This window comes from Phocoena sinus, chromosome 20, assembly GCF_008692025.1.
Source record: "Phocoena sinus isolate mPhoSin1 chromosome 20, mPhoSin1.pri, whole genome shotgun sequence".
Lineage (NCBI taxonomy): Eukaryota > Metazoa > Chordata > Mammalia > Artiodactyla > Phocoenidae > Phocoena > Phocoena sinus.
The window spans coordinates 13,433,497-13,461,434 of NC_045782.1; the positions used below are offsets into that span (position 1 = coordinate 13,433,497).

Consider the following 27,938-nt stretch of genomic DNA (forward strand, 5'->3'; position numbering starts at 1 on the left):
TTGGAGCCAGCAGGAGTTTTGTGCATACTCACCTGGGCTTGGACCCGTCATCTTCATAACCACATGCTCCAGACTCATGGACTTGGCTCCTTTCAAACAATGTCCATGTTGGCAGCTTTCATCCATTCATTCAACAAATACTTACTCGAGGCCTGCCCTACGCTCAGTCCTGGTCTGGGGTTACTGTGGTAAACAAGACAGGTGTGGCCCTTACTCTCATGAAGGTTAGTGAGGCGAGAAAGGAATGAGCAAATATACCAGGTGATTTTGATGGTAAGTGCCGTGAAGAAAAGAAAGCAGGCTGATGCGGGAGAAAGTGACTGAGGTTGTCAAGACAGGCCTCACAAAGAGGTGATGCTCGAGACCTAGATGCTAGATCAGACTGCACCAGATCACCAGGCAGGTTTCTCTGTTGAAAAATAACAGGATCCGACTCCAGTTAACGTAAGCAGAAAAGGAATGCACTGGAAGGGTACTGGGTATTTCAGAGAATGGGCGGAAGGCCTGGAAAATGAGGCCAGCACAGAGGCGGTTGCTAAGGGAGGTTGGCCAGAACACTGACCAAAATCATGCTACAGCTGTTTCTTGTTAGGACCCAGCCACCTCTGCTCTGGATACTGACCTCGAACCCTGGACCCACAGGCACACCACCACCAGAGGGACCTCCAAACTGGGCCTGATTACCGCAGACCACAGGTTGTTCACAGGTTGTTCACAGGTAAGCCGGGGTTGCTCCCATCTCACACAGAGTGAAAGCCACAGACTTTATAATGTCGTCCTTCATCTGGTCCCCCGTTCCCTATGCTCTCATCTACCCTTGTTTCCTCGCCCCAACCTGCTCCACCCACATCGCTCTCCTTGCAGTTCCTGTCACACCAAGCCTGCCCCCACCTCTAGGGGCACTGGCTGTTCCCACCACTTGGAGCACTTCAAGTCTCCCCAGAACTCCCCCCTTGACCACCTCCAAGTCTAAGCTCAGAAGTCACCTTCCCTGGAGGCCCCCCACATCTCCCTATTTAAGCCCAGCCTCCCCTGCCCGCAGGATTCCTTTATGCCTTTTTTTTCCTTGTCATCCTTTAACATGCTCTGTTTACTGTTCATTAACTGGCTTGCTGACGAATCTGCCCCAGGTGCCTAGACCAGTGGGTGGCCTTGGAGTTAACACTCCACAGCTGTTGGTTGGATGTGTAGATGATAACATGGCGTCAAATGGCTTGGGAGGCATAAGTTGGATCCTGGTCTGTCACTAACCAGCTGTGATTCTGCACAAATATTTTACCCATCTGTAACACGGGCACCTTCCTCAAATGGATTCTTGATGAAGAGTAAACGAGACAATGTGCAGAATAAGCCCTGGTTGCTGGGCTCTCGTTCTTTCCTCTTCACCCATTCAAATCTATTAAGATGAGTCTCCCAAGCCCGTATGATCACAATGAACGTCTCCATTTACTTGGGATTATATGTCATTATAAATATTAACAAATAAGACTTAAAAAGGACACCTTCGGGTAGGTCAGACAAAAGTACAAAAATTGTGTGTGGGGCTGCAGTTTCAGGACTGTTTCTGCAGCCGTCACATGATAGCAAAACGGTGGTAAGCAGTGCACGAGTCTGCGTCGAAGACAGCCAGAGTCCATGCATCGGGAGGTTCTCTCGGTTGGAGAACGAACAAAGGGAGGACATGCTCGGGCCAGGAGATGCAGTTCCTCGCTCTCGCCACTAGAGGTCAGGAGGTTACCGCTTCAGGGTTGGAAGACGGGCCCGTGGGGGATCGGCTAGTGGTGGCCGTGGGTGCTGAGACTAGGCAGGGGTGTGGGGGTGGCGGTGGATGCCACACCTGGTGACCCCCTGGTTATTGACATCTGACTTTGGAATGACTTTGTCTTGTTTTGTTTGGCGTCAAATTCACCGTCTTCGTGGGGCTGAGGGACCAGAGGAAAGATGCCAGCTTGGGGTCAAAGGGAGAGCTCACCCTGCAGCTTCTCAAAGCGCCTTTTTCTCTAACAAACAGAGATAGAACGTGCAAGGGGTCCAGAGCAGTGCCAGGGTCCTAGTGAAGGTTCTCCCTGGGAGGTCTTCTACCCAGTGCCCCATCCTCCACCCGGGCTAGCTGTCCAGGAGCCCCACCTCCCAGCCTGACTGTCCCTGTGGTCAGCTGGGACCAAATCTGCTCTTGCACAGTCCAGGGCCGTAGAAGGCCTTGGACTAGGTGCCAGGTGTCCTGGGTTCTTATCCCAACTGGGTCCTGTGTAGGCCCCTTCTGCTTGCTACTTCTGTGGCGCAAGTAAGTGGCGCTAAGTGGCCTTACTTTCCCCATGTGTCTAACAAGGAAGTTGTACTAGGTGAGGCTCTAGGTGTACTTCTAACTTGGCCATTCAGCATTTCCGTGTGTTTACAGGGAATTCGTGAAGCTCCTCTCTGAATGAGAAACCTGCCCCCCACCCAAAAGGCAAAGCTAAGACGATAACCCAGAGTTCACCCAGACACAAGGTTCCTCATAAATAGACTCAGTCTCTCTGAATCTCCTTCCTCATCTGTCAGATGGCAATTAAACCCATCTCACAGGGCTGTGAAGATTCATCAAGACGACAGTGGTTGTAAAACCCTTACCACACACAAAGCCTCCTTAGGGAAAACCAGGACTGCCTGACCAGCAAAGTTTGCCAGGTACTGTATGGGGGCTGGAGTCCTGTTTCCCCTGCAAAATGGAAAAAGGCTGATGGGCACTTGGTGGGATTCACATCATCACCCCAGGCCTCAGATGGTAATGTGCTTTGTGTCTGCAGCATAAGGTCTAGCCCCAGTGCCCCTGTGAGCCTGTCTGCAGCATAAGGTCTAGCCCCAGTGCCCCTGTGAGCCCTGTACAAGCATTGGTGTGGGTGTGGTGTCCAGAGCTCTGGGCTGGAGGTGGTGGGGCAGGGGCCATGGAACCTGGTCTGCCCCAGCTGTGGTAGGGCTGGAAGGCCTCAGGTAGATCACTTTCCCTCTCTGGGCTTTGTTTCCCATCAATCAGTGCAATGATGGGTTGAGCACAGAAATTCCTGGGTTCTGCATTTGTTCATCCAGCGTTCCTGAAGGCCCCTTAGTTGGCAGGAAAAGTCTGGGGCTTCAAGCCTGGGCCCAAGATTCTGATGCCCTCAACCCCTTCCTGGAGACCTTCCCCCAGGGTGCAGGGGGCTCTCTCTTAGCTTCTGGAAGACAGAACCAGCCCTTCCCAGAAACAAGGCCCTGGACTGCTGCTGAGTTCTCCTGAAAGGGATCTCAGTAGGGCTAGGATGCAGGGGCAGCCACCTGGGGCTCCCCACTTCCCAACCCTGAACCCAGAAGGGCCCTGGGTGGGGGGGTGGGGGAAGGGGAGAGGAGGGGAAGGACAAGGAGGACTTTTTGGTTCTTTTCATGCAAAGAAAAACAGACTCACTCTCTTCTTGACTGCAACTGACCTGATGCTTAAGCTTGGAGCGAGAGGCAGGATCCACCCTCCAGCTTCCTCAGGAGGAGAAAGATCAAAGGTAGGAGAGCTGGGTCTGAGAACTGAACTTGACCGTGCAACATCAGTTTAAGCCACTCGCCCTATGTCTACAAGCCCAGTTGGCCTGGCAGCTAGGGGTGGGGTGGGAGCAGGACTGAGTGCTGTTGCCCCTAACAAGCCCTGCTCCCTCTCCCAGAGAGACCCTGGGTCCCAGACAGTGCCCCTGGCCCAAATCACCTTCCCCTCCAGGCCTTGTATATGGTTCCCACTGCTTACTCTGCTCTTTCCCCTTTGTCTGCCTAGAAACTCCACTCACCCTTCAAGGCCTTGCTAAAGCACCACTTCCTCCAGGAACCCCTTCCCTGCTCTCCCAGCCGAGTCAGCAGAGTCCACAGAACGTGCAGGTGGGTCAGGCTGGCCTTGGCATTCCTCACAACCCCATTGTAATGGTTTGTTTCCAGCTCCCTGACTAGATGGGGACCTCCCTGAGGGCAGGCCCAGGGTCTCATTCATCCCCAGGGGCCTGTGGGATCATTGAGTGAAGCGCTTGGCCTGTGCCCACGTTCACTGGGAGCTCCAGGATCTTTATCAGACTCCTGGCTCTCAGGTCAACTTTTTCCCACCCACCCAGTCATGCCAGAGATGAACAGATGTAGTCAGAACCTCCTTTTGGGAATGAACTTTCTTCAGAGTCCTGTCTTGTCCCTGCCCAAAGTCTCCTCCTCTTACTGCCCCTCTACCTGATGGCACCCCTGCTCTCTCAGCCTGGAGGCCCCTGCGACTCACTGCTGACCTCTAGTAGGGTCCTTGTCTTCTGGACAGCCCCATCTGCTTCCTCTGGGTGGGTGCTGAGGCCAGGGTCCTCTTCTTCCACCTCTGGCCCTCTCGGGCCCCAGGGGGGCGAAAGCAGGCCCAGCTCTCTGCCCCCGCTGTCCCTCGGAGGGGCTGGGCCTTCCATGGCCTCTAAGCGGGGGCTGCAGTGGCTCTGTGTCCAAGCAGGCGTCCTGGATCTCCCCAAACATGGGGGCGAGGCCCTTAGTGGCAGCTGAGGAAGCCCAGGGCCAGGCCTGTGCTGGGCCGGGCAGGGGTGGGTGCAGCGGGCAGGTGGGGTGGGTCAGTCGCTGAGCACGGCCCCCGGCAGCTCGTTGGTGAGCGTGTGCCAGCGCTCGATCCGCTTGTCCTTGTTCTTCAGGCAATCAAACCAGTGCTTCAGGCGCTCGCCCTTGGCATTGATGCCCAGAACCACGCCGCCTGCAGAGGGGAGCCGAGAGGCAGCCAGGACACGGTGACCTCTGACTCTCAGGGTCTCTCTGGAACCAGTACCCCCTGGCACCCCTCCCAGACTTTGTGCTCCACGGCCAGACTCTCTTCCCTGCCCACCTGCTCTGAGGGTGGACCGTGGTCTGACTGCCACACTCTTGGAGCCCCCACTCCCCCAGTCAGGGCCCAGGGATCCTGCTCTTCCTTTACCCAGGACCAGAGCAGTACCTGCGGGGCAGCACAGTGGCTCGTGTTGGTGCCAGGGCAGCTCCACTGTGCACAGCCACGAAGCCCACCACAAATTTGGGGCCACAAGGGCTCAGAGTCCAGCCCGAGGGGCTGACCATCATCACCCCCTGCTCCACCACAGACTGCTGTGTGACTCGGCCAGGCCTCTTTCCCTCTCTGGGCCTCTTTCTCTGTCACTTGGGGTCAGGCTGGAGCATGTCTATGGCCCCAACTCTCCCCACAGGCCAGGAAGGCGGGACTGTGGCCTGGTTCAGGGCCCCTGCCCGTTGCTGAACCCAGGATGGGCATGTTGCTAAAGAGCATGCCCCTCGTGTCCGCTCACCGATGAAATCGTTGGATTTTCCAATGTCATAATCCCAAACGGTGATCTCCAGGGTCTTCTTGGCCAGGTCCCCGTGCTTAATCTCATAACAGAATTCCTGGTGGCCAGAAGGGGAGTGTCAGGACCAATGACACACGGCCTGTAAGTCGGCCGGTGGCCAGGAGGGTGGGCAGTGCACGGCAGTGGATGGTAATGGATTCTCACCCATCTCACTCACTTCCATCTGAGAGCCCAGCTGAGATCCTCGGCCCAGCTGAGATCCTTCCCTCTGACCCACCTGCCCCTTTGTCACTGAAGCTGCTTTTCTCAGGATCCTTAAGAGTCTCCTTATTGCAAGTCAGCGCACACTTGGCGGCCTTGGCACGCTTGACCTCTCTTGGGTCTGATTCTGCTGACCACTCCCTTCTTTGTGGAACCCTCTCCCACCAGCTTCCAGGATCCTTCAACATCTGGTGTCCCCCTCGCTCCCTGGCAGCACCTCCTCGGCCTTCTCTGCCTGCACGCGAGTCACTCAGGCTCTGTCAGAGGCTCCCCTCCCTCATCTCGTTCCTTGGAGCTCCTCTCCGGCTGCACCCACCCCCTGGGCTGAGGACCTGGGTATCTATCTGCCCCCACCTTCCTGGGGCCGCTCACATCCTCACACCACCCCCTCCACATCTAACATGGCTACAATCCCATCAATTCAATCCTCCAAAGAGTTTTCCAGGCCGCTCCTCACTTCTGTCTGTACCACCTTGGCCTGGTTCAGCCTGGCCTCACTTCTCCCACCAGTCCTCCTACCCCACGGCTGGGGGCTCTCCTGTCAGTCCCTCTCCAACCTCCAGCTCCCACAGTGACCCTTGAAAAACCCAGTCCCTCCGGGGTCCCCTGTCCTGAGGGAGAGTGAGTGGCTCATGGCTTCCCCAGCCTCTCGTACCTCGTTGAACTCTGGGTTTAGGGTTTTCTTCTTTACCGCTGTCTTATGTTTGGATTTCTTGTCCACATCTGGCTTCAGGTATCTGGAATTATAACCAATCAATAGAGAGTGAGAAGATACTGAGCATACCTGGAGCCAGCAGGGCTTGGAAGAGAGGGATTCCCAGGCCTCCCGTTCATCCTAACCCTCGGATGTCCCCAGCACTACTCTGTGACAAAGGTGAGCAGTCAGTGCAGTGGGAGAAGCAATGGGTCCTTCATCACCTGGACCTCTGTTCACAGCCCATTCCTGATGTCACAGAGACCCTCCATCCCCTAGGAAAGAGGATTTTCTTTATTTCTGGAAGTCTAATTTTCACAGCTCTCATTTCCCACCAGAAAAACATTTTTAGCAAAGTTGGTCCCTTGCTAGAGCTCTTCTTTTCGTAATAGCAGATTATGGAGATAGAATTCACACGCTATAAAATTCATCTTTCTCAAGTGTATAATGCAGCGGTTTTTAGCATAGTAGCTGAGTTGTACAACCATTGCCACTACCTCACTGGAGCTTTGAGGAAGGAAAAAAGGTCTTTTGGGCAGTGACAGCAGTGCTTCCTGAAGGGAAAGAGGGAAGCCCTGCTTGCGGGCCAGCTCCCTCCACGGGCATCAGCTCCTTAGACTTTGATTCAGAACAGCAGTCTTCATCTGGGGCTCAGAAAGGTGGAGGGACTCACCCAGGGTCACACAGTTGCTCCGCACAGGGATGGTGCTCAGAAGCCAGGCCCTGTCCTTTGCAAAGCTTCTTACCCTGTCCCTGCATGGACACTAGTGACAATTGCCCTGCTCCTGCTGACAGGACCACATCTGTCTCACCCACCACCAGCTTCCTGGTACCCAACTTGATGCCTGGCACTGGGTGGGATCAGTGAACATAGAAAGTGGTACCTCATTATTGCTTTTCTGTGCACTTTTTTAAAAAGTTGTGATTGTTATTACATAAGAAATACTGGTTCGTTATAGAAACACTAGAAAATATGTATTAACAGAAGTTGGGGGTGGAGAAAGAAATGAATACATAGGTCTGCACAAAAGCCTGTTCCTTAGCAGCTTTATACAGCCATCAGAAATTGGGAACAGCCCCCATGCACTTCAGCAGAAGTGACCTGACGGACAACTACTTGGCAATGCAGACCTACAGACAGAACTCTGGGCTCAGGCACCACGTGGCTGGCTCCCCAGAGCATTAGGTCATGTAGGAGTTGCCTTTATAAGTCAGTCTGGAAAAGGCAAAACTGTCGCGACAGAAAACAAGTCAAATGGTTGACTGGGGCCCGGGGACCTTTCTGGGGTGATGGTATCTGGATCTTAACCATGGTGGTGGTGACAAGATTGTATACTTCAGTCAGTCACACTTCAAAAGGGGAGAAACCTAGTGGATGTAAATTATACCTCAATAAAGATGACTTTTTAAATAGGTTGGGGGGTTCCCTTAAACCCTCACCCAGAGATGGTGAATTTCTGCATTCCTTACAAGCTTCCATGCACTTCTTGACTCGTCTTTGCCTGTTTTACTTTGGGGGCGAGGAGGAGGGATGGGGGCGGTCCTGCACAGTGGGAGTGTCTCCCAGCCCTGCCTCCGGAAGGCCCTGAAGGGAAGCTATCCCAGGCTGCATGGCCAGTGTCCGTCTAGTGATCCTCACGAGGCCCCAGCTAGGGGTCATCCCTTGTCCAGGTCTTTGTCTATGCTGTCTCCCTGCCTGGAGTCCCTTCTCGCCTCACCTCACCACTGCATGCAGGGGAGCTTCCTGAGGGAGCGTGGCCTCTGTGGGCGAGAAGTGCACCCTGGCCACGCTCCAGGGGGCCCGCCCATGGCTGCTCACCCTCCCTATCAGCACTCCCTCCTGCCTTGGCCACCAGGGCTCACGGAGCCTCCCTACCAGTGCCACCGCTGGTCCCTTCTGCAAGCAACTGCTGCTCACCTGAGGCCTCTAGAAGACAGCAGCGGACTGGCGAAGGAAGGGGGTTGCCCGGGGCAGCACAGCAAGTTGCTTTGAGCTTTCTCAGTGCCCCTGGGTGTGAGATGGAGATGGTAACAAGTACTGCACAGGGCTGCTGGGGGGCTTCAAAGAGGCCTAGCACAGCCCTGGCACCCAGCAATTACTCGGTATGTGTTAGTGATGATTGTTTGTTAACCATCAGCAGACCCTGAAGAATTGGACTTGGGGTCAGCTTCCAGCCTGGGGAAACTGAGGTAGCTGAGGTAGCTGTCATCTGGGGTGAAGTTTATAAAAATAAGGGTGCTGACAAAAGGCCTTGGCCCATCTAGCTTTACCCCTCAGCATCCTCCACCTCCACCTGGCACTTCCATGATGTGCTCTCTTCTCAGGGCCCCAGATGCTCCGCTCGGAATCTCACCTGTGCCTTTATTTCCCCTACTTTTAGCAAAGAGAAGGCCCACGGCCCATGAAGGGGCCTTTCAGAGATAGGGAGCCCTGAGGAGGCCTGAGCAGCAGCCCCTGCAACTCACCCAGGGAATTTCAATCAGATGTACGGGTTTCTAGGCTGCTGGGGGCCTCCCTCTGATACAGGGGGCCATCCACAGAACTGCCTGTCTGAAAGGCCACGCTGACCCGGCCCATGGCTGGAGGGTGGGCCCAGCAACTACCACACCTGTGGCAGGGGGAGCCGCAGGCATGGTGGACAGGCCCTGCCAGGGCTACCTCTCCCCGGCTGTGGGAGGTGGCTGGACCCTCTGTTGTACGAGGTGAGACCCTATTTTCTGGATAACACAGCATGAGACCCTGGAATTCCTATCAACTTGGCAGGTGGGAACTGAGCCCAATTTAGAAATTTCACACCAGCCTTCCCTGGTGGCACAGTGGTAAGAATCCGCCTGCCAAAGCAGGGGACACGGCTTTGAGCCCTGGTCTAGGAAGATCCCACATGCCACGGAGCAACTAAGCCTGTGCGCCACAACTACTGAGCCTGTGTGCCTAGAACCTGTGCTCCGCAACAAGAGAAGCCAACGCAATGAGAAGCCCACGCACTGCAACCAAAAATGTTAAAAAATTTTTTCACACCATTTTGGCTTCAGATCATATTTTCTTTCATAAGAACATTCTAGGGCTTCCCTGGTGGTGCAGTGGTTAAGAATCCACCTGCCAATGCAGGAGACACGGGTTCAAGCCCTGGTCCAGGAAGATCCCACATGCCGCAGAGCAACTAAGCCCGTGCGCCGCAACTCCTGAGCCTGTGTACTAGAGCCCGTGAGCCACAACTACTGAGCGTGCACACCTAGAGCCGGTGCTCCGCAACAAGAGAAGCCACCGCAATGAGAACCCTGTGCGCTGCAACAAAGAGTAGCCCCCGCTTGCCACAACTAGAGAAAGCCCAGCACGCAGCAACAAAGACCCAACGCAGCCAAAAATAAAAATTAGAAAAAAAACCCTCTAGCGTCACAGTTACAGGTGGAGGCGCTGTCCTCCCTCCCCAGAGACAATCACTCCAGTATCACACTGGTGCCCCCCCACTACAGTTTGCTTAGGGCTCAGCATAGCTCTGTCCACGTGGATTCACCTCCCTCGTTTATTCACGTCAACTGCATCGTACTCCACTGTACACAGAAGCCACATTTTATTAATCTGCTAATGAACACTAGGCTATTTCCATCTTACCGCTATCAAGCAATGCTGCAAAAGCAGCTTTATGCCAGGGCCTGGGTCTCTAGGACGCAGACCTGGAAGGGAAATGATGCGGCCACAGGGCGTACGCATCTTTCTAGGTTACCGAGCATCACTTACTTTCCCTCCACTTTAAAGAGTCTAATTGTCTTCTGAGCTATTACAGCATTTCTGTTCCCAGTGGTCTCTGATCCACTGGAAATCACTGTCTTGCTAATGGTTGAAGTTGGGCCCCAACATTGTTTTTTGAGCAGAAAACCAGTAGTCCTTGTGATGGCCTCTGGCACCTGGGCCTCCTTACTGTCTCCTGAGGCCAGAACCATCCCTCCTTCTTAACGATCTCAAATCCTCTGTCCCTTTCCCTGAGCAGAAACACCTCCTTTCTGCTGAGCCAAATTCCTCCCCAAGTCCTACCCTTCAAGACAACCTCGCTACGTCCATCTTTTGTTTGTGGAGCGCACCGAAGCACAGATGGTGGTCACCAAAACACAGGCTTTATCCCTCTCCAAATGGCCACCAGTTCCTGCCTGAGCTAGGATCACAGCCTGTCCTGACCCAGGTTCACAGCTCTGGGGCCCCTGAGCTAAGTCTCTCCCCCCAGTGCTACCAGAAGCCCCACCTCTCAGGGACCCCTATCTGTGTCTGTGGTACCGTAGAGCACTGCCCACATGTGCCCAGCCCTAAGTCCTGATGGAGTCCCTTCACTGGATCTCCTGGCCTCCTGTCCCCTCCTCCAACCTGCTCATAGCCTTTCCTGGGCCCCATGACCACAGAGAGACCTGATCCAAACATCAGGAGATAACTGCTCTCTATCTGTGTGACTGGGCTGCCACTCAACTGCTATGGACGTCAGTTTCCTCATCTGAGAAATGGGTTTGGCCTGACTCAACCCACAGAGTTGCCCAAAGAGCACAGAAGAGCGTGACCTCGTGGGCACAGCACCCCCTGTGCTTCACACAGGTACTTGCCACACGGACTACTGATCTCGACGCATGGGCCTCCCTAGTCCCTGGAGGTGAGAAAGTGGGGAAGGAGGCGGCTGGCCTGGGCCGCACACTCACGTTTTCACGTAGGGGTCCGAGTAGCCGTTGGCGTCCATGGCAGCCAGGTGCGCGCAGCGCACAATGCCGACCAGCAGGCCCTGCTTCTGCGAACTGTACTTGAGGGAGATAAGGATGCGGCCCCGCTCCTCCAGGGACTTGTCTTCTGTCTTGTCCACCTGTGGGGCAGGTGGGTGGTCACTCAGCTGTCCGTGCCTGCTCCCACCTCCCCTGCAGCCACAGGCCCAGGCCGAACGGAGCCCGGTGGGTGGTGAGGGGTCACCCTGGCCCCGGCCCCCTGGAAGGTGCTTCTTGGAGCTTCTTAGGCACATTCCCAACCCCAGGGGGAGCTACGAGGCAGGTGGGGTGTGGCCTAGGCCTGCCCTGCCTAGCGCCTGCCTCGGATCAGACCTCAACTCTAGGCCTCACTGTGTGGCCTCCCCAGCCCAGCCAGCCCACTGAGACCATTCCTCACCCTCCTGAGACCACCTGTTTCTACCTTCCAGCTGCTACTCACCTGGAACCCCTTTCCTTTACCCTCTGTCCACCCAGCCTGAGCCCTATGACCCCCAAAGGCCCCTCCCAGGTTTCTCTGCCAGGCTTCTCTTGCACTCGGTCCCTCTGCTCTGGACTGTTCACTGCCTGGCACTAAAACGGCAGCTTACGTGGCCCCTCATGGGCAGGGGCCAGGCTTGCACCTCTCTGTAGACGGGGCTCCTGTTAGGTGAAGGAAGGGCTACCTTCCCCAACTCCCACACCCAGGGCAGACATGGCTAGCTGATGACTGAATTCACCCTGAGCTCAAATGCAGCCTCAGTATCTTCTCAACACAGAGCTCGGGCAGCCTGTACCCGTGGCTCAGAGGAGGCGGCTGAGATTTAACTACCTGCCACTCAGGCCTAGGGCTTTGTGTATGACAGCCTCACTAAACCATGGCTCTTGTGGCAGTTGTGATGTGTGAAAATTAAACAGTATAAATGAGCTGGGATATTTTCAGCTGTTTTTTGAGGGTAGGATATACTTTGGATTGTTTCACATGTAGACCATTGAACTGGGCATCGTTCAGTGTTTACGGAGAACGAATAAGGTTTACAAGGCTATGTAAAATCTAAAAGGTATCATCAAAATGAAACTTTACTGCCGATTGATTTTTCTGAACTGTACCCTTGTCATTGTGGGTCCCTGAACTGGACCAACGAGATCCTAGCAAATTCAAGCAAGGCTAAGCAAGTCCCTGATCACACCTGGTGCGCAAGCATGCATGCTTTCACGCGCCCCCCCCCCCCCCCCCCCCCGTGCATGAAACAGGTGCTCACACATGCATTCCACGCTCTCACACACTGCTCACACACAATTCACACACCACACAGGTGTTTGTTTATGTCAGGGATCAAAACTCAGAAACAACTCCAGCAGGAGTTGGTGTTGCCCTTTATAAGTGACATATATCATTTGGAGAAACTGGGTCACCTATGGTTAGTGACTAATAATAAAATTAGAAGGGTTATCTCCATCACACAAATATCTATGAGTGGGAGAGAACGTGACAATGGAATACAATTTGCTCAGCTTATGCAAAAAGACAGAGCTGGGTTTCTGGGAGGGAGGTCTGACCTCAGGTCACTTGTTCCAGGCCAGGCTGCGCTAAGCATGTGTCTCGGGGCCCTATGGGGGAGGGGTACAGGCCCTCGGGGGACAGCTGCTGGACTGTCCTCTTGAGCTTTCCCATTGCCCAGACCTCCGCTAGGGAACTGTCCTGGGGAGGGGACTGTGCCCTGAACACCATGCAGTCCCTGAAGGCATAGGTTTCTTAGGGTCCTGGGCCTTGGACCTCTTGGCCAACCCCTCCTGGCCCTTTTGAACTGGGTGAAGGCAGGCCTGGGGAGGGGAAGGAACGGGGAGGAGAAGGGGGAGGGGAAAATTGCTCAGAGACTCTGGGAGGGCTCAGCTGCTGCAGACGACCCGGGGGCAAAATTGGTTTTGACATTTTCAAACAATTGCAATTTCTAGGAAAGAATGATTTTCTGTCTCCTCTGGGTATCTCACAGGCACCCCACGCCTAACATGTTCCAGTTGCGCTCCGAGCATCCCCAGCTGCTCCTCCCATGGTCCTCCGCATCCCAGTTAATGACCCTTCATCCTCCCAGGTGCTCAGGCCCCAGGCCTGAGGATACCGACCTTCAGCCCTTCTCCTGCCTCCACTGCCGCCCCGCCTAGGCCTGGGTCCTGCTCCTCCCTCCACCCTGTTGGTCTCCCCACCCCGGCCCTCCACTCCCTCCCATTCTGAGGACCCTGTTAAGTCCTCAGGTGCCTTGGCCCCTGCCTAGCACCCTCCTGTGGCCCGTCTCACTCAGGGATAAGGCCAGAGTCCTCCCAGCATCCCCAACCCCCAACCTCTGCTCTCAGCTCCCAGGGCCCCCTCCCCTCGCTCTCTCTGTCCCTCTCATTTGACCTCTTGCCTGTGCCTCCCACAGGCTGGGCGCTTTTCCATACAGGGCTTTGCACCTGCTGTTCCCTCTGCCTGGAATATTCCCTGCTCGCCGGGTGAGCCCTCCCAGAGCACCCGTCTAACCCACTGACTCCTCTCATGCTTTTTTTCTCGGCCCTGTCCCTGCTGAACAGACTATCTGTTTGGGTCGTTTATTTCATTTTTTGTCTGTCTCCCACCCAAACTTCATGAGGGCAGGGAGATTTATCTGTCTCCCCAGCACCTGCAATTGTGCCAGGCACATAGTAGGTGCTCAATAAATGCTCCTGGCCCTGCGCTCACGGCAGGGTGGGCCCTGGACGGCTGCAGAGCCCACCACCGGAGGTCGTGGCCCACTCACCGGCAGCTGCTTCTCCAGGCAGATGCTGAACGTCTTGGTGTGGTTGGGCTTCAGCTTCTTGAGGGGCACCCGCGTCTCCCCTATGAACTCGTTGTGGCGGAATTTGTCCTCATCACACACTGAGATCCTGGAGGGCAAGGGGCCTCTCAATTTGCTGCCAAAGTCAGTGCAGATTTGCAGGTGGTGGGCCAGGGGATGTGGGGAGGGCCTGCCCTGTGGACAAGGCTGGGTGGGGTTGGGGAGCCGGCAGCCCGGGGTCTCACCCACCGCAGGGTCTTTCGGATCATGTCTTCGTCTGTGATCCCGTAGTAAGTGAGGGTCTCATTCCACGTGGGGTTCAGAGTGTTTCGGAGAGTTTTTGTTCTGAGCTTATTTGCCTGGAGAGAGCAAAAATGATCAAGAGGGTGATGGGCAATGTAATGGCCCCAAACACTTCCCAATCCCCCAGATCCCGTGCATAAGTGCTCTTCCTTGGCAAAGGGGGATTAACGCTGTTGTTAATCAGCTGACTTTAAAATAGGCCGATTGGGGACTTCCCTGGCGATCCGGTTGGTTGAGACGCTGCCCTTCCAACACAGGTGGTTTATCCGGATGGTGTGGGTGGGCCATGTCCCACGTCATCACAGGGCCCTTAAAAGTAGAAGAGGGAGGCGAGAGGAGTCCGAAGGAGCGTGACAAGGGGAGAAAGTCAGAGAGGTGACACCGGCTTTGAAGATGGAGGAAGGGGCCACGAGCCAAGCAAAGGGGATGTCTCTAGAAGCTGGAAAGGAACGGGAAGTAGCTTCTCCCCTTGGGCCTCCAGAATGGAATGCAGCCCTGCTGACACGTGATTGTAGCACAGTGGGACCTATGTCAGATTCGCACCCTGCAGAACTGGAAGGTGTGAGATCTGTGGTGTCGTAACCCACCCAGTCGGTGGTCATTTGCTAGCGCAGCCCTAGGAAACTACAAACTGCCTCCCTGACTTCCGTAGCCGATTCCCTTTGATGTCCGCCACAAACCGGCCCAGGCTTTGGGGTCAGACAGCCCTGGGTTCAAATCCCAGCTCCACCACTTACATAAGCTCTGTGGAGCCCAGTGGGTTACTGACCCTTTCTGAGGGTCAGGCTCCAGGGCGTAACACCACATCTCTCTCAGCCTGGTTTGTAGGACCTTCTCTATAAGGTGCTCTATGAAACTCTGCCCTACGAGGGAATCTATCCTATGGGGGGGGGGGGGCGGTCCCTAGGATTCGGCAGCCAGGTACTGCCGACTCGAGGTCCCAGGAGTCTAGAGACGCACGGTCACTGAGCCCCCGAGTTGGGCCCCTTCCCCTGGTCGCGTGGCCTTCACAGCCCTGGGGGTCCTCCCTGCAGCATGAGGACAGAGAGGCCTGGAGTGGGGAGCCTGCTCCTCCAGGTGTAGTGGGAGGTCCACTGCCCTTTCTCCCGCAGCCCTGCCTTCCCTTCTGGGATGGCGCCACCGGACCAGGGGGAGCCCGGGCCCCAAAATTAACTCAGGCCCCAGCAGCCTGGAGTGGCCACCTGGGGGTGGGACCCCCCGGTTGGTCTGCAATTGTCCTGAGCAGTGTTGGGGGAGGCCCTCTGCCCAGGGGGGTGCCCCCACTGCTGACTCTTCCTATCAGGTCACTCGAGGGCCAGGAAGGAACTCCCTAACTTTGGCTTCTAAGAAGGAGGCCAGGACAAGAACACCAGCCACTGGGCTCTGCGGCTCATGCTCTGTGTCCTGTGTCCCCTGTCCCTCTGCCTCCACCCTGGTCTCTACCTGCAAACAAAGCTGCTGGACTCCAGTTGAGTCCCCCCTGGCATGGGGTCTGCCCCACTCAGCCCTTGAGATATCTGTGGGCTAGGGAAGGACCCAATTCTGAAAAGATGTGACCTTCCCTCCCATGACATTACAAATAAAACTACACTGAACTGTAAGACGTATGAAAGGAAGTCTCATCAAGTTCTGATCTTCTAGTGCTGAAGGCCACCTTGATGCTTTTCGTAGAGAATTAAAAAAATGGTTTTTTCCCTCTCCTTTCATAGATGCACCTGTTGGGCTGGTCTGCTTGTCAGGTCATCCGGTACAGGAACAAGGGTTCTGTAGTCAAATAATTTGGGCAGTTGCTGACTACTCCATCCCTCTTGTGGGGCATCACAGGGCAGCCCATCAACACATTAAAGGCTCTGGTAAGTCCTGCAGTAAAGAAACCTGTTTAACAATGTTTCCCAGTGTTATCTGGCCACAGAACCCTTTGTTTGCCCACAGTATTAGCGTCCAGCTGAGAGTGTTTCTTTTAAAACGCTGGCCTAGAAATTCTCCCCGGGAGTTTCCCCAACTCAGTGGACAGGTGGTGCTGACTCAAGGTCCCTGGGAGGCCTAGAGGGTGTGGGGGTGACTGGGTGCTCTGGGTGGAGGTGGAGTGAACCCTCAACTTGCTTGGACTCTGAGTGGGTGTGGGAGCTGTGGGCCTCCCTGGGTGCCCCAAGCCCAGCCTGGGCCGCAGTCGCGACAGGAGGGCCCCTTACCTTACTGGCTCCTGGAAGCAGGTGCAGCTTGACATAGGGGTCTGCCAGCCCATTGTGGTCCATCGGCTTCAGGCCCTGAGCAGAGGGGAATGGCAAAGGGTGTAACTGGGGGCTTGGGGACACAGAGCTGCCAAGGCCTCCAGGAACCTGGGTCAGCAGGCATCCCCGCCCCCTGGGCCTCCTGGCTGGGTCCATTCATAACCCTCTTCACAGAAGTAATCCTGCCCCACACCCCCAGAATGGGGGTTGGCGAGGAAGGCTCCATGCTGGTGCGATCTCCCCCCCCCCCCCCCCCCCCACCGCCTGGCCCTGGGCAGGCAACACGGGGTGCCTTTGTCAGATCGGCCTCTTTCTGTTTTCCTTATCTTGGAGGCCAGGTGACTCACTTTCTCTGAATGAGACCCTCGTTCTCCTGCTGTGGGCAGGCCTTTCCTTCTTCCCGATCCCCCTTCTCCCTGCTCCCCGTGCACTGCGACTTCCCTCACAGACCCCGAGGTCCTTGTGACCCTCTGTCTGCTCATCCACACCTTTCCCTGAGGCCGTGGGAAAACATTGTGTCCTGGAGACCAGGCTCAAGTTCTCTCTGGCTTTGTCACAGCCCCCTGCCAGTCTGTGTCCCCAGAGGCCACACAAGCTGGCCGGCCGTGGAGGGTCCCTCCACAAGATGGCACCCCTCACTCACTCCCCTTTTTATTTATTTACTTATTTTTGCAGTACGTGGGCCTCTCACTGTTGCGGCCTCTCCCGTTGCGGAGCACAAGCTCTGGACATGCAGGCTCAGCGGCCATGGCTCACGGGCCCAGCCGCTCCGTGGCATGTGGGATCTTCCCGGACCGGGGCACGAACCCGTGTCCCCTGCATCGGCAGGCGGACTCTCAACCACTGCGCCACCAGGGAAGCCCCCCCTCACTCACTCTCAACCACCAGTCAAGTGTGCACAGCCAAGGAACTCACGGAACCATAAACAGGGGCCTAGGTGACCTCATGCTCGCTCCTGCTTGTGCTAATCGTCTGGTTCTGCTTCTAGGATGGCACACGGGGATGGAGGAAGGCAGCTGGGCCATGTGTGGGGTAGAGCTGGCAACCCCACAGCCTCATTCAAAGATGAGCTGCAGGGCTTCCCCGGTGGCGCAGCGGTTGAGAGTCCGCCTGCCGATGCAGGGGACACGGGTTCGTGCCCGGGTCCGGGAAGATCCCACATGCCGCGGAGCGGCTGGGTCCATGAGCCACGGCCGCTGAGCCTGCGCGTCCGGAGCCTGTGCTCCGCCACGGGAGAGGCCACGGCAGTGAGAGGCCCGCGTACCGCAAAAAAAAAAAAAAAAAGACAGGCAAAGATGAGCTGCAAGTTGGCTGCTCATGGCCAGCCCACCTCCCCCACCTCCCAGGGGAGCTGAGGCTCTTCTCCCCCATCCCCACCTTGGTTCGGAGGAGCTCCCAGGTAGGGGCTGAGATCTGAGGTGGGGTCTTCCAACTTCCAACCAGCACTGCTCGGCTACTGGGAAGGGGCCCACGGGTTTTAGAGCCAGGCTGGCCAGGGTTCAGGTCTCAGCTCCTGCACTTATCAGCTGGGTAAGTGGATGACTTCATCTGCCTCCTGAGCCTCAGCTTTATCATCTGTAAAATGGGTTAATAGTCCCCACATCTCAAGGTTGTTGGGGGAGCTGAGGAGGCAATGCTGACGCGGGGCCTGCTGGTGGGGCATTTGCTCCCCCCTTCCCCTAAATGCCGGGCCCCTTGGAAGATGCCGGAGAAGCTGCTGAGGGCGGAGGCATCTGAGCTGTGCCGGGAGCTGCCTGGGCTCCAGCTCTGCCCTGCTCCGTGGGGCTGGCTCCAGGACGAGGCTTGGCCGGGCGGCCCTGCATGCACTGTGGCAGAGAGGCAGACCTTCCCAACGCAGGCCTCTCATTCCACCTCTCACCCTTTCGCACGAAGGTGGAACTTTCCAGTTCTGCTGTGGATATGAGTGCCCATACGTGCGTGCGTGCGTGTGTGTGTGGTGCGGGGTGGGGGGTGTCTGCTGCCAGGCCCTGTCCTGCAGGACAGCATTAGGTACTGAGCACTCACTCATTTAATGCTCACAACCACCACACAGGTGGGGATGATTAACCCTATTCTACAGATGAGCAAACTGAGGCAGCTCTGCTTACCTAGAGGGAGGGTGGCCAATCTAGGGTCCAGCACTGGGGCATCTGGCATCCTCCCAGAGGCCCCCGAGGGGCTCTGCCTGTCGGCCTCAGCCTTCCTACCCCCTGGGGCTCCTCCCCACACCCCAGCCCAGCGCCAGCTCCTCGCATGCCTGCACCGCCCCTTCCCCTGCAGAACTGGTTCTAAGCAGAGGATGAACTGGAGAATGTGGGAGCGACCATGGCTCGGGGTCCTCCCATCCCCCATCTCCAATGCCTTGAGTGATACAAACCCAAGTGGACACACGCGTGTGCACACACATACGCCCCTCCCCCAGTTCACCCACATAGCCCCTCTAGAGCCTGGGTAGGGAAAGCGGGGCACACAGCACAGGAGGGGCCTGGAGTCTGGGTGGGGAGGAGAAGGGACGGCTCTGGCCAGAGCAGCCTGGCAGCCAGTGCCCATTCCCAGTCCCCAGGCCTGGACAACCTCTACACAGCTGGGTGGAGGGAGAGGGGAAGGGGTCTGCCTAGGCGTGCACCCTGCCTTCCACCTCAGCACAGCCGGGGGTTATCAGATTCCCAGCTCTGTGCCTAGGGCAGGTCTAGAGCCCTTTAGAGGAGGGCAGGGCGTGCCCTGTGTCACAGCCCGAGCAGCTCCCAGAGGAGGGGGCGGGGGCGGGGATGGTGCTGGCCCAACAGGGACACTGCTCACCCCTGCCCCGGTGGCCCAGCCACGGCGGCCCAGGCCGGGTGGGGCACAGCCAGGGCCGAACCAGGCAGCCTGCCCCTCTGGGTGAGCAGAGCACGGGCAGGGCGGGAGGAGGGGCAGAGGAGTCGCAGGTTGGGGTGCTGGTGGTGCAGGGCTGGGCGCAGGCAGCGGTGCCGGAAGCTCCTTGCTCTGAGCCCGCCCCGGGCCCTTCCACGGCTCTACCGGGAGGTCTACCAGGCCGCACGGCTGCCCTTACCTTGCGGGAGAACATCAACTTGGGCACCTTCCTCCCAGGGGGAGCGTCGCGGTGTGGGGATGAAGGGAACAGCGTGGCTGAGAACACAGCTGACGGGTGCCAGCCCGGGGCAGGACCAGCGTGGGGTTTACAGACGCCCACGCCTCCACCCAGAGAGCAAGCTCAGGCCGGTGCGACCAGAGACTAATCCCCCGCCTGGCGTGGCGTCAGCGTCCAGAGCCTCCTCGGGGAGTCCGGAGGCACCCAAGTCCAACCCTTCCTCTTGGCCTGCAGGACAGGCCTGTCACCTCCCTGCCCGCCCTTCCCTCCTTCGACAGCTCCCCAGCTCTGGGGCCTCTGTCTCCTGAAAGCTGCCCCCCACCCCCATTCTCTCTGGCTCCTCTGTTCTACTCTCTCCCCTGAAAACCTCGCTGTAGGGGAGGCAGCTGCATCTCAGGAGCAGCGGAGATGACCGAAGCAAGAGCTCCCTCCTCGCCCTCTGCGCACAGGTGGGGCCTACCTTGGCCTTGCTGATGGTGCAGTGGAGAGCGTTGTTCTCCTGGTCGTAGAGCAGGCTGAAGTCCAGCGTGCCCAGGGCGGCTGCAGACAGGGAGGGCTCAGGTCATGCCGGGCCCACACGGTGGAGAAGCGTCAGCCACCCCTGCGCGGCCGGACGAGGTGCCACGGTGACCGCGCTGACTGCCACCAGCAGAGCACCTGCTGCATACCGACCCCCCCAACCCTGAGAAGGAGGCTCGGGGGCGGGGGGGTTAGGCCCGTCACCTCCAGACACTGCGAGCGGTGAACTGAGAGTCAAAGCCAGGCAGTGGGCCCCTGACCCCTACGCCATGCCTCGCGGCCGGTGGCTGGTCCAGGGTGGGGCCACATGTGCCGCACTCAGCTAAAGGGGTTCCTGTCCTCTTGGTGCAACCACTGGCCAGGGCTCTGCACCTCAGCTCCCCCCGCCTCGTAACGGTCCCAGGAGTGTGCGAGAAGGCAGAGGGGTCAGGCTCTACAGCACCGCAGGACCCAGCCCGGCCGACTGGCTGGCCCACTCGCCGCCCCCCAGCAGCACTTGGGGCTGCGGCTCCCTGGTCTGCCAGGTCCCTCTGGAGCGCTGCGCCGGGTGTGAGGAGAGAGCTGGGCCCGCGAGCTGCTACCCCCGGCCTCTAAAAGGCAACCAGTGATTCCCAAGGGCTGGGCAGCGGGTGCAGCAGTGATTGGATGCAGCTGCCGCCCTGGGGCGCGATCACACACGGCAGCTGTGGCTTTTCTCATCGACACGGCTCCCGGCCCGAAGGCTGGGATTGTGGGTGGGAGCAGACCTCCGGGGCAAATCTCTCCCCCACGAGGTACACATTCAAAGGATGTCTTTAGAAGCCCAGATGCTCCTTGCAGGCTGCTGGGCTGGTCAACTGGCATCTAATTCATTCATTCATTCATTCATTCATTCTTTCTTTCTTTCTTTCTTTCTTTACCAAGTGTTTACAATATGCCAGACTCTAGGATCGAAGATATCAATAAGACAGGGTTCCTGCCCCGAGGAAAGCACCGCTTAATGGGAGGAACAGATGAAAAGGATTGGTCAAAACAAAGTCTAGTGGGCCAGGACTGATGGAGGGTTCAGGGGGGACGCCTGGCCTGGATGTGAACTGGGGCCATCAGGAAAGGCTTCCTGGAGGAAGTGACACTTCACCTGAGCCATGCAAGACGAGGAGGGCTTGGCCAGTGCACCTTGGGGCCGGGGGAAGGGGCATTCCAGCCACAGGCCAACCCAGAGGGTGGGGGGGCGGAGTGGTTGGAGTGATGCTCGGGGGGAGGCCAGGGGTGCCCAGTGTGGGTCTAGAGCAAACCACAGCCTGCTGGCCGAGTCCGGCCACTGCTTGTCTTGCACCCCAGCTCCTAACACAGGGTCAGGCACACAGCTCGGTGTCTCTGTCGTTGTCTCGCGGGGGCACCGGTAGGGTGTGAGACCTGCCCTCTGGCGTCTGACCCTGGGTTCATATCCTGGCTCTGCACTTCCTTGCTGTGTGACCTTGGACAGTGTATCTAGCCTCAGTGTGCCTCAGTTTCCTCGTCTGCAAAATGGAGACACAACAGCATCCACCTCACGGCATTGTGCTTTAACACCATGCCTGGGGTACAGAAAGTACTCAGTAGATAATTATAGAAGGAGCGTATCCATTTAGGTGATTTTTCTAGATAACTGTACTTGCCCCTCTGAGACACTTTCTGGAATGAACTCATTCCGAATTGGATCACTCCCCTCCCAGCCTTCGTGAGCAGAATACACAAATGGTCACTTACACTTTTCGGAATAACCTGAATCATTGCTATGACTACGGTTACTGTTCTGTGTCAGAGTCCCAGCCCAGACACAGAAGGGCATGTGAGATGATTCCTCCACCGAGGGATCCCAGGTGGCCACTCTGTTTTGAGGTTTTCTTCATTTTTTTCTGCCTCCTCCTTTGCCATCAGCTTGAAACTCCTGTTAGAGTACTTGCCTCTGGTAGCACAAACAGCTCTCTCTCCTATTCACTAGTTACTTGTCTCGTCTATGAAACCAGGTGAGAATACTTGTTAAAATTGTGTCTAAACTAAAAGTCAATAGGCCATGGGACTTCCCTGGTGGTGCAGTGGTTAAGAATCAGCCTGCCAGTGCAGGGGACACGGGTTCGATCCCTGGTCCGGGAAGATCCCACATGCCGCGGAGCAACTAAGCCTGTGCATGACAACTACGGAGCCCGCGAGCCACAACTACTGAGCCTGCACACCACAACCACTGAAGCCCACACGCCTAGAGCCCGTGCTCTGCAATGAGAGGCCACCGAAATGAGAAGCCCGCGCACCGCAATGAAGAGTAGCCCCCGCTCACCGCAACTAGAGAAAGCCCGCGTGCAGCAACGAAGACCCAACGCAGCCAAAAAAAAAAAAAGTCAATAGGCCTTGAGTGGAGCCTAAAGTCCTTTTCCCTGAGCAGAGCATGCGTGCTTTAGTCCAGGTGTATCTGGCCTTTTGCTGCCTGTATCCTAGCTCCCCTCTGTGCGGGTAAGCAGGTGAGGTGCTGTAAGGGAGTGATCTATCACCACGCCTTAACAACTAACAGCCATGGGCCCAAGCTTCTCCAGGCCCAGGCTTTTGTAATAATATTTTTTTGTAATAATAGTCTCTAAAGCTCTTGGCTTTGCACGACATTAAATCAGTCTGCTGTCCCCTTCAGACCTAACCTGTGGCTTGTGCCCCCCAGACATTTGCCTCCTGAGGGCAGGGACCATGCCTCGGCCACACCTCTGACACCAGCAAAGAGCAGATGTTCAATCCACACGGCCAGCCCATCCAAACCAACTCATTCTCCAGCTTCTCACGGGAGCAGAGGTGTGATGCTCATCTATTAAAACAACACAGTCCACGATCTCTGCCCGGTTCCCAATTCCAGAGAAGGACAAGCCAGCAGACAGAGTCCCCACTGGGAAATTCAGCTCCAGGCGGGGAGAGGGGTCCCTTCCGCTGGCTCTACAGACATCCGTGTTTAAGGAAGGCCCGGAGCTGCCCAGTGAAACCAACACCGGTATTCACTTCCCAGGAAGGAAGAGCAAGCCCAGTGCTGCCCCAGGATGGGATTGATGAATTTCTTTGAACTCCAAATGCAAGTTTTATAAGAAATAATAGTCTAATGGTGACTGAGTCTAGAAGCTCAGTCACCATTTTTAGAGACTTGCCGGTGGTGGAGCTCTCTGAGAGAACTCATCGCCCAAAGTCTTTATCTCCTATTTGGAGAAATGAGGCTCAGAGAGGGGAGGTGATTTGGTCAGGGTGGCACAGCAGAGCTGGAAGCAGAATCCAAGCCTCTTCACTCCCATCCTGATAGCTCCCGCCTTAAAGCTTAGTGGCTTCCGAACATTTTTTTCTGCCGCTTTGTTTAGCTGAACTCTTGAGAGGGTGCAACGGAGAAACAAAAGAGAGAATAACAGAATTGCTCTTGGGGCGTGGGGAGCGGGAAGGGCTCAGCCTCCACCCTGGAGGAGCCTCTGAGTTGAAAACCCCCCTGGGCTTGTGCAGGCCAGGCGGGCGCTGAGGGCAGGTGAAGGTGCTTGTCTGTGTGAGCCACGGGGTCCTGTCCTCCAGCCACTCAAATCACACCTCCTGGCTAAAGTTAACATCCTTGGATAAATAATGAGGCTTGGTCACTAATGGGCCTTTGAGAGTTGTCACCAGCTTGTTGATAATTATAGAGCTTTAATGGGGCTAATTCAGAGAAAATCAAGCTCCAGCCCCCGTCAGTTCCTCTAAGGCAGCACATCCCTCTGCTCTGCTGATGGAGACTGACAGCATCATTTTGACCTTGGTTTGCACCTGGACCTTCCTCGCCCGTACACCCTTGGGAGTAGGAAACCAGCCCTGGTTTTGTTTTGTTTTGTTTTTTTAAGAAAAATGTCAGCCTCTGAAATAGTTTAAAAACAACAACAACAACAAAAAAACCATGGCAAGAACCACAGAAAATGATTAAGCCTGCGTCGAAAGCATTTCATAGTTGGGGAAACTGAGGCACTGACCAGGCGCTGCAGGGGGTACAAAGAGGAATGAGCCACACATCATATAGCCCTGCTTCTCGGGAGCTCAGAGGCAGAGGGTTAGGACTTTTATAAACCTATTCATTTCCCTGCTTTACATTGTTCAAAAATTTTCCACTGCCACCTGGACTCAGTTCAACCTCCTTGGTGTGGCATTCAAGGCCCTCTGTGATATGACCGCTTCGGCCTCACCATCAGAGGCCTTTTCCCTTTGCTCCAGCCACTCGACTCTTCCTCCTTGCACTAAGCCGGGCTGCGTCCCCCCTCCTCCCAGCCTCAGAGCGCCCTCTCTGTGGGGGAACTCTGTGCAAGCCGGCGCTTCCCATCTGGGCTCCTGACTCCCCGTCCTCACTGCTGGGCTGCTTGTGTGTCACGGTTTCCATGAACTCCCCGATGGCAGAGATCGTGTCTCAGGCATTCTGGGACCTCCACACTCAGCAAAGTGCCCGACACCTAGTTGGTCTTAGAAGGTTAAGTGCATAGAAATACGGTCCGGGTAGAATATGACTTGGCTCCAAGGAAAGGGAATCACAGCCAGTGGGTACAGGGAAATTATTCGAGCCGAGGGACTCAGCGATTCCTCCCCTCCATCCTTGCTCCAGGCCTCTGTGGGGATCAGTCCCGACCTAGCCCAGGGTGAATCGTGCAGGGGCAGGTGTAAGCATGGGCAAGAGATGTAATTCTGGCCAACGAGACAGAAGGACAGATCTCCTGGGGACTTCTGGGAGAGGCTCCCTCACTTTTAAACTGAGACATGGGAGAGGAAACTGATCCTTATCAAATTTAGGATCTTACTGTTACGTGTGATGTCTGGACCTGCAGCAGCCACCTTGAACCATGAGGGAGGTCAGCCTAAGAGGAAAAGGGCATGGCCACGTGGAAAGACAGAACCATCACCACTGATGCTGCAGACGAGTGGCTGCATGAATCTACCCCAGTGCCCCATGACCCCGACACCCCTCACTGTTTAAGGCACTCTGAACTTTCTTCTGTCACCTACAACCCCCAAATATCCTAGTCGTTACAGCTTTGAAGCATGGACTGTTTCCACAGGTGGAGATTGGGTGGGAGGGCATCTCAGGCAGGGCAGCAGCACATGCGGAGGGCGGGACATAGGACCCGTCAGGAGGGCAGCGAGCAGCGGAGTCCAGGTTAGCCAGGCTGCGCTGTGGACCACTGGGAGGGGAAGGGCACTGGGGGGACACTTCTAACTATAACGTTTCTGCATCTTCTCCCCATCAGCGCTCCTCTATTAGATCAATTTGGAACCTGTCAACTTTGTGCTTATGCCTTGAGGTGATGGGCTTTAAAGAGAAGGGAAAAAAGGCCGAATAAATAAACAGCACTTCACTCTCGGCCTTGGACAACAGAGCAACCGTCCTAATTTCTTTTTGTTAGAACAGACATAATCCAATAATTAGGGCAGCAAATAGCATAACCCTGGCTAAAGCTGTAATGAACCATCTGGCTTGAATCATTTAGGCTTATTGTAGGGATCTGGTTGTCAGAGCTGGGACGGGGGTAAAGCCTGGAGTATTGGGCAGAGAGCGGTTCCACACCGGAACCTGGTCCCCCCATGGGCAGGAGCCAAGATTTCTGTGCTCCCATGGTGGGATGTTTGTTCGGCCGCTGAGGGGTGGCTGCCCCTTGAAGAGAATGAGGGGGCCAAGCTGGCCCTGGCTCAGCCACACACCATCCTCCTTGGCTCTTTTCAGCAGACTGCCCTGGTGACATGGGTGTGGCCAGCCCACGGTTCAGGCTGGCAAGGCTGTGTCAGACCTTGTACCGCTGACCTCAAGTGCGTCTGTCTCCTGGCAGGACAGTGAGCTCTCTGGGTCCGGGGCCCCAGCCCTGTTCCCTCTGTGCTGCTAGGAGAGTGTTCTGTGAAGGACTGCTGAGTTGATGGACTGAAGATGGGGCACTTTCGGGTCCCTTCCTTGCCTGTGGGTTCAGGGACAGCCAAAAGAAACAACCAGATTTCTCACCTCTTAGCCATATGTCATCAGAGGGCCCTGGGTGGCACCAGGAGGGCCTGAAGCCCAGGCAGAAGCCCTGCCCTGCTCGCTTACTCCCTTGGCATAGCAGGAAAGAGGCTGGAAATGGGAACAAGTTCCTCACCCCTTCTTCTGGAGCTGGCTGAAGATTCAGGGCATGCAAAGGGGTGACCTGGGTCTCAGTTGGGGCCTGCCCAAAGGCACAGCAAGCGAGGGGGTGCACCTTGCCCAGGGGGTGAAGATTAAGCGCACAGCCTGGAGGGCAATAAGCTCTCCCGACCGTTTCCCCAGGCCGGCAGGAAAGTGGAGGGACGCCAGACTTCGGCCAGAGGGCTGTGGTCCAGGCCCGAGAAAGTGCAGAGCAGGCAGCTTCCCAGCACAGGCCCGGCTCCGAGCGACCCACGGTCTGACAGGCCTCCTCCCACTTGCACCTCCTGGGCCTCCCTAGGTAGGGTGATGAGAGGTCGGGCCCCACCTCTTCCCGCAGTGGTCACCCCCACTGTCAGCTTCCAGAGGCACATTTTATTCTGGGGGAAACTCCAGACCCCCAGCCTGAGGCCCGTGTGGGCATTCAAGCCAGACGCAGCCACCCTCGCTGCGCTGCGCGGGGGATGGGACCCGGCGAGCCTGGGGGAAGTCGGCGAGCGACCCCTGCCCCGGGAAAGGTCCACCTCCCAGGCAGGACCGGCGTCTGACTCGGGTTTTCCAGCTCTGAGAGTCACGCGGCTGGGGCTACAGCTGGGCTGGGGGCCTGGCGAGCAGCGCTGCCCCCATCCCCACCCCAATCCCGCGTAAACCCATCCCGCACCGCCCGGCGACCTCTTCGTTCTCGGTTTCCCCTCCAGTCCCGGCGCGGGCACTCTCAGAGCCCAGAAAGGCGCCAGGAGCGCCAGCCGGCCGGGCCTCGGCCCCGGAGGCCCCGGGAGCCCTGGCGCTTGCCTAATCCCTGGGGCTCGGGGCTCAGCCCCGGAGGAGGAGGCGCGGGCTGGGGTGGGGGACCCTTCCCGGCCGGGGAAGCGGGTAACAGGTGGGCGAAGGTCGGCGGCCCGGTCGAGCGCAGCGGCGGGACCGGACGCGGGAGGAGGAATCACCAAGGTTTCTCCAAAGGACAAGCGGCCCCGCGGTCCCCTGGTCCTCGGCCCCCACGTCAGCCAAGCCGCCGCGCTCTGCGGCCTCCGGCCCCACCAGGGAGGCCGTCCGGCCCGGGCCCCGGGCGCCCTCTGCCTCTCGCCCAGCCCGACCCTCGGCCGAGGGGCCGGTCCGCCGCGGGCTCCGGAGAGGGGAGCGACCACGCGGCCAGCAGCAACTGGTGTCTCCCCGGGGCGCAGTTCCGCCCTGCCTGGGAACAAAAGCCGCCGCCCGCGCCGGGGCTCCCGGCGGGCGGGCCGAGAGGGGGCGCGGCGCGGGCTCCGGGGAGCTGGGCCCCGGAAATGGGACACCCCCGGGGGCCCCCAAACTTCCCACCTCTCCGATCTGCTCGGGGGCGGTGTCGGGGCTGTGTGTGCCGGGCGCGCGGAGAGCGCACGGCGCGGCCGGGGGCAGCGACACAGCGAGGGGTGTGCCGGGGGAACCGAGACGTCAGGGGATCCGAGGGCGGGCGAGGTCGGGAGCGAGAGCAGCCGCGCAGGGGCGGGGGCGAGAAGCCGGCGGGTGGGAAACTTACTGCAGTCGTCGGACTCGTAGCCGTCGGCGTCCGGCTCGTCCTCGGGCAGCTTGGCAGGTGGTCGCGCCGTGCTGCGGCCGGGGCCGGGGCCGGGGCCGGGGCCGGGGCTGGCGCCGTAGGCTCCGAACAGCTGGTCGACATCCTCGTCGTCGTCGCGGGCGCCGTCGGAGGGGCTGCGGCGGCCCGCGCTGGCCGCGGCCGGGCGCGCGGGGGCGTCCGGGGGTGCAGCGGCGCGGGGCCCGGCGTCCGGCGGCAGGCCCCGCGGGAAGCGGGGGAAGTAGTCGGAGATCTGCTTGATGGGCCGGATGGGGCCGGGGCACACGTCGATGGCCATATGCTCCTGGATGCTGATGGTCGCCTTCTCCCCGCGCCGCCGGAGGGTCAT

At 57.4% G+C, this 27,938-nt stretch overlaps 1 protein-coding gene across 1 annotated transcript; it reads right to left on the reverse strand.

The window, feature by feature from the left end:
• Window positions 1–1,427: 1,427 nt before the first annotated feature.
• DOC2B (double C2 domain beta) lies at window positions 1,428–27,938 on the reverse strand. The gene is made up of 9 exons (XM_032615566.1): window positions 27,554–27,938; window positions 19,846–19,925; window positions 16,256–16,330; window positions 14,010–14,119; window positions 13,743–13,869; window positions 10,936–11,093; window positions 6,217–6,298; window positions 5,301–5,397; window positions 1,428–4,720 (listed from the first exon to the last, which is right to left on the reverse strand). Exons 1-9 carry the CDS (start codon window positions 27,936–27,938, stop codon window positions 4,584–4,586), a joined length of 1,251 nt encoding a protein of 416 aa, XP_032471457.1. The 3' UTR covers window positions 1,428–4,583.